The sequence below is a fragment of the Phasianus colchicus genome, chromosome 10 (genome assembly GCF_987193195.1).
Source record: "Phasianus colchicus chromosome 10, bPhaCol1.hap1.1, whole genome shotgun sequence".
NCBI lineage: Eukaryota > Metazoa > Chordata > Aves > Galliformes > Phasianidae > Phasianus > Phasianus colchicus.
The window spans coordinates 18,209,652-18,221,702 of record NC_143445.1 but is presented as its reverse complement, the minus strand read 5'-3'; the positions used below and the strand labels follow the sequence as shown (position 1 = coordinate 18,221,702).

Genomic DNA, 12,051 nt, shown 5'->3' with positions numbered 1-12,051 from the left:
CAATGAGATGTTTTTGCTCTGGAAATTGCAAGTGTGAGACTGATGAGTATTTTGTTGTTTAATTCTAATACAGAGTCATTCATACCTTTACAAGTAAATAAAATACGATGTCACACTTTTCATTAGTCCTCTGTATTGCTTTGATAATCCAAATATTGCTTCTGTTCCTGTGCTTGACACGTTTATTCAGTGTCCTAACTTGCGCTGAAGAATGTAGAGACCTGTTTGAACTACTTTTAATGATTAATTTTATTCTAATTCTCATCATTGCCAGTTGTTGCGTTAATAGCTTACAAATAAAGTAATAAAAGTTGGCATAACAACTAGTGACCTGAGAAGGATGTGGGAGAAACACTATGTGCCTAGTGCCATTAACAACAGAGATATGAGCAGATCCTGTTCTCATCAGTATGTGCTGTTTGAGCTCAGGCAGTGTGCATCAGGCCTGTGTGTCAGCATATAAACACATGCATATATACTCAAATGCAAATCACACGTCGTGATGGCAGAAAAGTCCTTCGGAAGTATAACTAGAATACAGTGATGGCTGCCTGAAATAAATCCTAGGAGATAGCTAGCCTGTGGCAATGGCAATATCCATCATTGAGACAACAGGCTGGGCCAAGGCTTCACCAGGGGATGATTCCACAGGACTCAGGTGTGGTGGAGATACTCCCACTGTGTGAAGTGAGACCTGAAAGGAGCAGCCCCAGACAAGAAAGAAAACAAATCGAATGATGCTTCTGGATTGTTTCTGGTATGTCTGAAAGTCTAAATGGGGCCCATGAATCCAAGTGTTCTGGAAGCCTCTGGTGGGGTGCTGTGCACTTCAGATTCCTTATCATTTGTGCTTAGCTTGCGTTACATAAACCCTGGCATGAAAACACATTTTTCTGGGATGCTGACTGTCAAAACCTGTATGACTCCTCAGAACTTTTCCCATGTCTCTTATTGACACAGTGGGTCTATGCCTTTTCCTGGGGCTGTCTTTTCCCAGAGGGGCCAGTCATGATGTACAGAATTCACGCAGAATTTATCAGTTCCACTTGACATGAAGATAACACATAGATATCACTGTATTTCTGATGCTTTCCTGTTAATACTATTGATGCAACAAATCTCAAAATACAGCAGACAGAGCAGAATATTTCACTCCAAGGGCTTTGACTTGACTAACAGTTGGCATGTAAATACAGCTGAAAAAGTCATTGATTTTTTTACCATTCAAAAAGAGGGGAAAGGGAAAGCACGGCTGATTTCGCCTTGAGGCTTTTTGGTGGACTTCAGCCCAGTGTGTAAACTAAGAATTGTTTCTGCAGTTCAGTCTTTACTGAAGAATGACGTTAGCTAGGCAGCCTATAGAATGCACAGCTTTTCCTGGACATGAAGACTAATTCTGCTTCTCCTCAAACAGCAACATGGCATCTTTAAGAGCTGTTAGCAATCAAGACTCTCCTTATATGCATCTTCAGAGACACAACCTTTCAGCATGTGCTGCAGCACCACCTGAATGCTGACTTGGTGAGGAAGAGCCGTTTCTGTTTCACTTAAATCATTTTCTGCAGCTGGAGGTATTTTTTGGAGTCTGCTTCTGAGTCTTGAACCAGCCTGACCCTGGTGACTTTATAAGATTTGACAATACCACATCATGAGATTTTACATTTGCAGAAAAAATACAGAAAGGAAATGATTTGGGTTAGCAGATGGCATGCCTCAATGTGCTGTGTTTGTGTACAGTGAATTGGCAACATTATGTGGTTTCGTTTTGCTTAGAAGTACATACGTGTATTTAAAACATTTGTATGTTCATTCTTACCTGACTTTATGCAGTCTGATGTCTTGCAAACCCCATCTAGAAAACAAAGCAGTCATACTTTTAACTTCTACTCAGTGTCAATACAATAAAAGCTACTGTAAATTTTACTCTCAATGACTTTAGTCACTTCAGAAATTGCATTAACTGCAGGGTACAGTGAGATAAAGATAAAAGAACAGCGTGCATTCAGAACATGAGATTTATAGGATATGGCTTTAAAAATACTGTTATCCTCATCCCTTTAGGGCTCTCAGTGCTGTACCCATCATGCAGAACTTCATGGTCATTTGAAGAAAAGGTTCTATCAATCAATTACAAGTGGTAAAAATGTTATTTTTATTTAAGAGAAGAAGAAATTCAGAGAAAAATAGAAAATGGACTGAAAACAGTTACAAAGTCAGTCTGAATGCAGCAGTTCTTTGCAGTGACAAAAAGGTGGAAGAGGATTTGTGTGAACACTTTGCCACATTCACTGTGCAGCGCTGTGAGCAAAATCCATGGCTCCAGAGCACAGATATTTCCTTCTGAGACTCAGAAATGTGGCACTTTTTGGTTTTCATTTCAGAATGGCATTTTTTCCATTCCATAAATGGGCAATACGATAATAAAAAGTGTAAGTAAAATTATTAAGTACTTTAAAATGAAAAAGCTCATTTCTAGTGTAATTGAACATTCATTAAGCATTCACAAAATGGAATTTTGAGCATTCTTGTATTTTCCACTAAAAAAAAAATCAGTATTTCTGCCTAAACCGAATTATTGTCAAATGCTTTGGTATGGCTGCTGAATTACCAAACGCTTTGTGTGACTGCACTCACAGAGTGCTTGTCACAATCTGTTGTGAATGGAAAAAATGGGATCTTCACTTCCACAGCAGTGTGGAGGAAACACTGCAGTTTGGGGCTCTTTGGAAGGATTCTCTTTTGTAGTTTCTGCTTCCTGAAGCATTAATTACAAACAGAAGTATTGCTAAGTCCAAACAAGCAGATGGTTTGTGTTTCCCACCACTTTGCATAGTTGATCTATGGAGTCCCAGTAGGAAGCCTGGCAGTTGTGTGTCAGTGTGCAGCAGTATGGAGCGTGGCTGCAGCGTTACATTTCCTGCCGTTGTGCCATGCTAACAACATACTATAAAACACAACAGTGATGGAGCTGCTGCATCTCGTTTTGCATTGTGGGCACAGACATAGGGTATCAGGCAAATATTCTGAGCTGACCTTTTAAAAATTTCTCTTAATGCCTTCTGCAGTGCAGCTATATACGTATGCAACATAGACTTTTCTAATACAGTGTTTTAATATGCTGAATCTTCAGGTTTGGTTTTTTTTTTTTTCCAATATGAACAGCTGGATTCTATTTGATAAAGCCTTTTTGCATAATTTCTTTAAATGCTTTTATATTAAGGTGGATTTGTACATTCCAAGACATTTACGTGTACTCACCATCATATGTAGCATACAGGACTATCATTGTGATTGCCACAATGGCCAGCAGAATCACTACAACAGTCAGCCCTATTTCCAGGCCGCTCCATCGCAGTTTCTTCTTTGATTTTGGAGCATTCATTTCAGTGATATCCATCTGACTTTCTGACTTGCCCATAACCCAGTGTCTGAAAAGGAAAAGGGAAAAGTCACTGGAAAACACCAAATCACGGGTCCTGAAATCGGCTCCTCAGCTGCACAGTAACCAAGATGTTTCCTGGGTGAATTTCCACATTGGCACAAAGTTGATCTGTAACACTGCTAGGAAGTCGTGGCACTCAGCTGTGTGCCCACACGCAGTACGTACCATGTGCCTGGGGACACAGCAGTGCTCTGCCTTGTGCAAAGAGGCCACTGAGCAGAAAAGGAGGGCCAACAAACCAAACGCTGTTTTTAAAACTCGCCGTGTAATTTAATCCTGTGTGATGGTACAGGAATCCACAAGGAAGCAAAAGCAAGTCTCCTGGCCTGAATAAAAATTAACTTAATCTGCTAATTACTTATCTCATGCCAAAGGTCAAAATATACCATTGTGCTTTGCTGTCATCTTTTAAAGTATCGTGTAAGCAGTTCTTGACTACAGCTTTACAGCTGTCACTAAAAATAGAAAAAAACAATAAATAAGTCGGCCTCTGCTGGGAGCATGCCATACTGACAGTGCAGAGATTGGGGCTTTGCAGTGATAACCACAACACTGCAGTTTGACCAAGCTTTGCTCCTGTTTACTTAGGGCCTGGTCACTTTCTTTGCTGATATTCACATTCCTGTACACCTGCCGATGTATTTCGCAGGTTTTGCAATGGGAACTTGGCAATGTCTGTTCATAGCATTCCTCTGGTGCCCATCACACCACTTTCCCGCAGGCAGCAGTACAGTGGGAAAGGGTGCCTTTCTCAGCTTCTGCTTCCACTCGAGTCCTACATTTGTACTTCAGGTATGTTAAACTGGATTAAGTTGTTGCCTTGTATTCATCATTTTCTCCTCAAACTGCTACAGCCTTTCAGATAAGCGGTCTTCACTTGTACTCAGCACGTTCTGTTTCTGCCTGATTGCTGTTCTGTAGTCCAGAGAGCCACAGAATTGTAGGGGTTGGACGGGACCCAGAGACCACCTGGTCCAACCCCCAGTTCCAGCAATCCCTGCCTCTCTTTTCATGGCCACCTCAAAGAGCCAGCTCCCTCTCCACAAAAACATGACCCTGCAGTGTGTGCTTAGCAATGAAGATGATACAAAGTAATTCACCATCCCGGATCTAAGGAAAACCCATTTTGTGTTTATGCAATACTGAAGTGTTCCCCTGAATGTTATCATACCAACACTGCTTACCCAAATGAAAGAGGGAACATTTCAGATCAGAGCATCCCCCCTCCCCTCCGTCGCTCTCTCCGCACAGTGGGCTGCACACAGTGCCAGCAGTGCCAGGGATTCTGCAGCTCCCAGCCCAGCACCCTGCACGCTCTGCCCAGCTCTGCCCTTTACATCTGCACCACTGCCGCCCCTTCCACTTCCTTCTTTTTTCTCTCTGAATAGTGGGTCAGAGCACCCAGTGCTGAGACACAGCTCTGAAATCCCACACAACCACGTAAGAGTGAGAGCTGTGCCGAGAAGGTTGTCCTGCATTAGCAGTGAACTAGAAATTCATAGATAATGTAAAAGGAAACAATTAACCATGTATTAACCATTGTACCGTTCTCACTTCCAGTCATACTAAGCATCAGAAAATGTAATTTATATTGACTTAATGCTGACCAGTGAATACCTGGGGCCTAATTTAAGAAGTGATGTTTGTCTTCTGGCTCTGAGAGTGTCTTTAAAGCAGTGAAAACGTGGTTTATTGGAGCAGGCAGAAACACTGCACCTTTGCATGCCAATACGTTCCTTGCAGCTAAGTTTTTCCATGTGAGCTGATCTTGCTGCTCCTGTAGTCCTCCTCGTGTTTAAAGGCATCCCACTAATTTTTACCTTTGGTTATTTAGAGAACGTATCCCATCTGCATTAACAAACTCCAGGTAAGAGCCTCTGTGTGTGCTAACTGCCAGCACACCAAAAGCAGAAGAGTAATGTAAGCAGATAAAAGCATAGGTAATGTGGTTTTCTTACATCTCTTCAATGCTCCGTGATCCCAGCTGCCTACTAAAGCAAAGATGCAACAGACAGCCGAAATTAATTTCTCGGCCCCCGGTGTGGTTGCACAGGGAGCTGATGCAGTAGCTTTTCTCCTTGGGATGCATACGTTTAAAGATGACTCGAGGCATACCTGCTTCTCGGTGCGGTCTCTACAGGGAACGCAGCCCGGCACGAAGCACCCTACCTTTTTTGTCATTGTGTGGCACGCGGCGTGCAGACGAGCTACTCGGCGCGGCAGAAGCGCGGCGCGGCAGCTCGGGCTGCCCGGTGCCACCGGGGCTCCCCGCTACGGCCAGGCGTTCGGGCTGCCGGCTCGGCCCCCGCCCCGCACCGCGCGGTCGGGATGCCGGCAGCCCGGCGGAGCCTTCGGGGCGGGCGGTTCCGTGCCGCTGCCGCTCGGCTCCGCTCCGCCCGGCCGGGGGCAGCTGGCGGCGGGAGGCGCGCCGTGGGCGGGGAGGTGCCGGCGGGCTGCGGCCGGGCCGCACCGCGCGGTGAGGACGCTCGCACATCCGCCGCGGCGGGGAGCACCGTGCGGTCCGGCCCCGCCGCGCCGGCGCGGGTGTCCAGGTGCCCGCGGGCTCCGCGCCCCGCACGTCCCGTCCCGTCACCCGTCCCGTCCCGCCGCCCGCCCGACGGCACGCCGCCCCGAGGCCGGTCCCGCGGCACGCACGCCGCCGGCCGAAGCCCCGCAGGACGGCCGAGGCGGGGGAGCCGCGCGGCGCACGTCCACCAGTCCCGGCCCGCGCCCCGCACTCACCGGCTGCCGCTCGAAGGGGTCCGGCCGCGGGGCCGCCACGCGCATCCCCGGGCAGCGGCGGGCCGGCGGGGCGGCGGCGCGGGGCGGGCGGGAGGCTAGGCTGGAGGGAACGCTAGGCTGGAGAGAAGGCTAGGCTGGAAGGAACGCTAGGCTGGAGGGGCGGCAGGTGGCCGGCGGCGGGGCTCAGAGCCCGTCCCGCCCGCGGGGTGCCGGCATCGGCGGGACATCAAAGCTCGGGGTGCTCCCCCGCCGCCGCCGGAGCCGAACCGCCGGCGGTCAGATTGCTCCCCGCGCGTCCGCCGCCGTCCGAGCGGCTCTCCGGGTGACCCGAAGGCTCCTTCCTCTTTGAGATCGTAAAAATGCGACGGGGCGGGAAACAAACAAACAAACGAACCCCCCGCCCCGACGGCAGCGAACCGCGCTCTTCACCTCGCGGAGCTTCACCCGGCGCTTAGCTGGAGGGAAGGGAAGGCGCCGTGCCCCGGGGCGGGCGGTGCGATGGGAGCCGTGGCCGGCGGTGCTGCCCCATGGCCGGCCGTACCGCGGGGCAGGCAGCCGGGAGGGACGGCGGCGCGGACCGAGGGAGCAGCGACCTGCTGGGGCTGCGCCTTTCTTCCCGGTCGGCTCCGGAGAGATGGAGATGATGCACAGAGAAGGGCAGCGGCTGCATGTCTGCAGCGCCTCTTTCCATGCAGCCTCATTGCCTTTGCCAAATTGATGCTGTCACGTACCCTCTGTGAGATCTTATATCCTCATTCACTTTCCTCTCACAAGAAAGGCAGCTGCAACTCCTCGCAGGAAGAGACAGCCCTGAGCTATCACCAGATTTACCAGCCAAACGATACAAAAAGATACTTCTTTCATTCTCACTGAGTTTTATGTTTATTAAGTTTCATTTTTACTAATATAGTGGCAGAGGAAGCAAGATGAGTTTCTCACATCTTCTCTCTCAAACACTCACTTTTGCTGCCTTCCTAAAGGCACGTATGTCGCCTCTGAGGCAGAAATGGCAACTGAAAGTTCTGAAATCTTTCATTATCAGCGGCGTACACTGAAACATCTGCAGCTTGAGAGGCACACTACGAAAAGTGGAAACCAAGAGCTGACCTCTCTGCAACTGCATGGCAGCCAATCTGCAGAGCACACGCGATGAAGGTGGGAGAGCAGCAAAGAATCAGCTGAACAGAACGTGAAAATGAAGCACTTTTGCCCTACAGTCTCCCTGCGACAAACCTCTCACCGTCCTGCATGTGGATGCCTACAGGAAAACCGGAAAAGCAGAAGGCAGTGTGTGTGGGCTGAGCTGAAATGGCAAGAGGAAGACTTGTTTCAGGTAAATCCAAAAAGCATAATTGCCTGATTCACCTTCAGAGAGCCCAGAGAGAACTGACAGGCCTGACAAACAGTGTGAGTTTCCACTCCTGTAGAACCTTGTGCCTGGAAAAGCAGAGTATGCATGTATATATTTCTGTATATGCAGTGTAAGGGAGATATGACTTGTGAGTCGGGCATTCTCCAGGGAAAACTCCCATCACATAACTAATGTAACAGCCTAAAACCCGATAGCTATTCTCCTGCAGACAATCAGAGAAGCAGAGCTTGTGCTGGCTGACAGGCCTTCAACAGGCCTTTGACACAGCTGGAAAACTCTTTGGCCAGCACAGCCGCCTAGAAGCACTGCAGGCCAGCTCTGCAGCTGCCCACTGCTGACAGCACTGCACACATGTGCTGTGCACACAGTGCTGCCCTGCTGCCACCCAGTGCTGTGCGCCAGCTGGCCGGGGCATTTGCAGTAGGTGGTGCACACAGTTCCTCCTGTCAGTCAACTTCAAGCTCTGCTTATGAACAACTGCAACAAATTCTTCACTGAGATCAAGAGTGTGTTTAGTTATTTTTAATGCCCTGTGATTTTAGAGAGCTCTGTGGTCTGATATTAGTGGAAATACTCTATATGTTGATGAGGTGTACACCCAGTGCCAAGAGGAACCAATGGCTTGCATTATTTCTTTCTGCTTACTCAACTTCACTATCTTTCATCGTTGTTCTATTATCATCATTTCATAAAGCTGAGAGAAAAATAAAACCAAACTATCCCAAAAACTACAACAGAAAAACGCACCTCAGAACTGAACACATAATTAAACCCTCACATTTAGAGAACAGAACAGTTTTCCTCATGACCCTCCCGAGTTGCCTTACTGCTTTCAGAGAGGACAGCAGTGCTGAGAGTGCAGGTTTGTCCTTCAGGGATCCCTCCTTGACTCTCCATCCTGACAGACAGCCACGTGCATGGAACCAAAACCCAGCGGGTGATTCAGGGTCATAACCAAAAAAAGGTGAAAAAACACAACATCATTAAATCAGTGCTCTTGAAAAATAAAGGTTCCTGTTCACTAGTGGTTTAAGAGGATGTAGCAGCACTGTTACCTGCTGTAAATCAGTGGCTGCAGAAGGATGCGTTTGTACAGCTCTGCTGGCAGGTAGATCACAGCGACGCACAGAATGGGTGCAGTGTGCAGCCTTCAGAAAAACAAAGTGCGTCACAATAACTGACAACAGCAAGAGCTTATTTGCAGTATGACCTCTGGATGACACTTAGGAAATTAGGATTCATTTACATTGCTATGAAACAGGGTTGATGATACTCCTTGTATTTCCTTTTGGGAAAGCTCACTTTCCCGAAGTAACAAAGACAACATTCAAGAAACAAACAGCATTAACGCAGCCTGTGTGGTTGCGATGACCCATCTCAATCCTGCTACATTCTCCTCCCCATTAAGTCCTGTGTCAGAGGCAGGAGAAGAAAATGGCAGCTCTCTTCATGCTTTGTGCCCTCCACCTGCAGTGTGTGCAGTGCTGGGGACATTGCCGTGCTGGAGCCTGACACACTCAGGGCTCTGGGGTAGATTTGCAGCAAATCCGCGTCTGGGTGATTTCTCATTTAGGAAAGCAAACAGCCCAGGCCTCAAATATTTGCTTCAGTGCCTAAATTATTCAGGTCTAATTGTATTGTATTACTGAGCTCTGTCTTTGCAGCTGACAGCTTTGTACCATGGCTGACTTGCAGGTCTTTGCAAGGCTGAAAAAAACAGTTGTCTAAAAAGCAGTGTGCTTTTGCTCTTTTGAGCTTGCCTACAAACCACACACAATACTTCAATTAATGCAGCCTAATTAGCTTTTTGGGTTCTTAGGATCCCGCCATGCTGGCAGTCCCTGCTGTGAGCGGAGAGCAGCGAGTGGTTCTACAGAACAAAGAGGTGAGAGATGCTCAGAGCTGGACAGGGCACACACGGAGCTGCCATGGCGTGGGGTGGCAGCGGGACAGGGCTGTGGGCCTTCCTGCACAGCACAGCCATGCTGCGCACTGTGAGTCACAGACGCCTTTCCGTCTCTCTTGCAAACCACAGCTTTGCAAAGAGAGCGAGCGTGAGCACAGCAGGCCCTGCAGTCTGGTAATGACTGGAGCAGAACCTCCACTGATGCACCGGATGTACACCCTCAGTGGCACGCGGTGTTTGTCATTGGGCTTCCAAGCACAGCAGACGCCGCTCCTGCTGCGGCTCCCCGGGCCGTGACGGCTCTGCTTGGCACTGCCCCGCACATCACCACCCTGCACATCACTGCACATCACTGCCTGCACATCACTGCCCTGCGCATCACCACTCTGCACATCACTGCCCCGCACATCACTACCCTGCACATCACCACTTTGCACATCACCGCCCTGCACATCACTGCACTGCACATCACTGCCTGCACATCACCACCCTGCACATCACTGCCCCACACATCACTGCCCTCCCCCGAGCGGCGGGAGGATCGGGCACCATTGGTGAACGTGCCTGGAAAGCAGCCCGGGTCACCTGAGAGTGCTGGGACCTCAGCATGGCTGTTGGTGGGGTTTGAAATTGCTCTGCAGCTCACTGGTGATGTGGGTGTTTGATCAGCCTGCCCTCCTCAGGTGTTGTGCTGGAGCACGGCTGAGCTCTTGGAAGGTCTGTGCTGTGGGGGACAGGGTGCTGTTGGTAAAACAAATGTGAGCAGTAGGGCTGGCTCGGGCTCCGCAGCTCTGCTTTGCCTTTCTGTTCTGACCTGTGTATTGTGGCTGTCAGTCAGCACCCAGCCATCGCAGGGCCCAGTGCTCTGCATCATTAAAGATGGTTGAAGAATTAAAGATAGTATTTTTGGAGGCCATGGTAACAACAGGCTTCAGCTACTGTAAGTGCACAGCACACAACCTCTTAGCTTTTTGCTTACAGTGAGATGATTATTATTTTTATTAGTGCATGACGTAGTTCATGCAACTGGTGTCTCTTAAGGTTGACAGTTGTGGGTCCGTATTGCAGGAGCAGTGTAATAATGGTATCAGTGGGAACAAACATAGCCAAAATACAGAGTGGATTAGCAGGAAATTAACTGCCTGCCCCCGGTGCAGATGTTATGATTAAAACGTACTCTGAGGGTATCCGAGTAGCCCACAGTTTTGCAGCGAATATTGGTATTTTAGAGAAAGTTAAAAATATGACAGGATGTAGAAGCTGACAGCTCAGGGGGCTGATTGTAATCTGAAAACCTGGGTCATTACCGTGGAAAAAATAGGTTTTTGGAGGCGATCCATTCCATGAAGAAGAGCACCCAGAGACTGTTATCAGAGAAGTAGGAATGGGATGGCGAATGAGATGTGGGAAGTCAGGGGTCTCTGTGCTGTCACCTGGTTGTAATGCCTTGCTGCTGAGCCTCAGGCCTGGAGCTGCCTTTGGGTGGCGCAGGGAAGGCTGTGCTCTAGCAGCAGTGTGCCTCGTGTTCCCTGGGCACTCACATGGAGCCCGGAAGGTGGGGTGGTTTGCCTGGGCATTCTGCAAGGCTTGTTGCCCATCCATGGTCCTCTCTCCAGTGAATTCTGTGCCTGCTGAATGTGTGCCTGCTGAAATGCCCCTGTTGTGACAGCTGTGTTCTTAGAACAAAGATCACCCAAGTGCGGGCTTCAGAATTGTTCTGCTTCAGAACTGAGGCATAAAAGAACAGTTTGGTGAAGAAACCTGTGGTTTGGTGAAGGTACCTGTGGTACCTGAGGTAGACAAATGTTTTTCATGATAACCATGAACAGAATGGATTTTGAGAGTAGTCTATAGCTTCAGGGGAGTCACTGGCCTTGTATGTAGCATTAAAAATTGTGAGCAATGCTGTGTAAAGTTTCAGATGAGCCTTTTAATGTGTGTGCTTGAATGTAGCATGCCTGACAAGGTGGGCGTGGCTGTGCAGTGCAGGAGAGATGCTCTTTCAGGGTCCATTTACTTCTAGTATGATCCTTACTGGTGTTTGTGTTTGTGTGCATTGGTGTGTCTGCCTTGCATGTGCCTGCACTTGTACAAGTCTGTGCATCCTATCTGACAGCACTTTGAAGTAATGTTCAGAACATCAAACAAATTACGCATTTTAACAAAATGTTTACAGTGTGGCATAGCAGCTGGGGATAGGGGTTATGTATAAGATGCCATTCTGCTTGGAATACTGCACATCCGAATTGTGTTGATGATTTAGATTGGTGATAAATGAGGAGCCTTTCATCGGGAGACAACAGATCCCAAAGTGTGTGTTTTCTCAGTAGGTTGGAAGGATGTCGGGCTGGTGCAGGCTCTGATCAGGGTACAATGTGCCAAAGGGTGAGATTCCTTTCGTTGTCATGTTATGTTCAAACAGTGTGCCGTTGACATATTGCAAACCTAATAAACGTGCTGAAGGCCACGTTTCTCTGAGTGCTGAGTACAGTTACAATCAAGATTATTAAGGCTGGAAGGTATTCAAAATGAGAAGAAGGAAACGTTTAAATTTGGGATGACAGATTTAAAGTATTCATAAGTAACGTC

General features: G+C 48.4%; 2 protein-coding genes across 11 annotated transcripts in view; one reads left to right on the top strand and one right to left on the bottom strand.

Moving 5' to 3' along the window:
- MME (membrane metalloendopeptidase) overlaps positions 1-6,971 on the bottom strand; it is a 43,413-nt gene extending 36,442 nt beyond the window's left edge. For 3 of the 6 annotated variants that reach the window (XM_031603655.2, XM_090147580.1, XM_090147581.1), the window contains exons 1-3: positions 5,612-5,777; positions 3,259-3,428; positions 1,817-1,852 (exon numbers count right to left, since the gene is read on the bottom strand). In XM_031603655.2, coding sequence (XP_031459515.1) covers positions 1,817-1,852; positions 3,259-3,418 — 196 coding nt within the window. In that variant the 5' untranslated portion in view covers positions 3,419-3,428; positions 5,612-5,777. Of the gene's footprint in view, positions 1-1,816; positions 1,853-3,258; positions 3,429-5,611; positions 5,778-6,184; positions 6,589-6,613; positions 6,894-6,915 lie in introns of those variants that run through there. The other 3 variants (XM_090147579.1, XM_090147577.1, XM_090147578.1) reach the window with 3 other exon arrangements.
- The window catches only part of GPR149 (G protein-coupled receptor 149), a 130,068-nt gene that overhangs the window by 36,648 nt on the left and 81,369 nt on the right, over positions 1-12,051 (top strand). The window contains exon 1 of one of the 5 annotated variants that reach the window (XM_090147587.1): positions 7,053-7,517. The exons of the other annotated variants lie outside the window; for them this stretch is intronic. The gene's annotated coding sequence lies outside the window, so the exon portion shown is untranslated. Of the gene's footprint in view, positions 1-7,052; positions 7,518-12,051 lie in introns of those variants that run through there. 5 annotated transcript variants of the gene reach the window in all.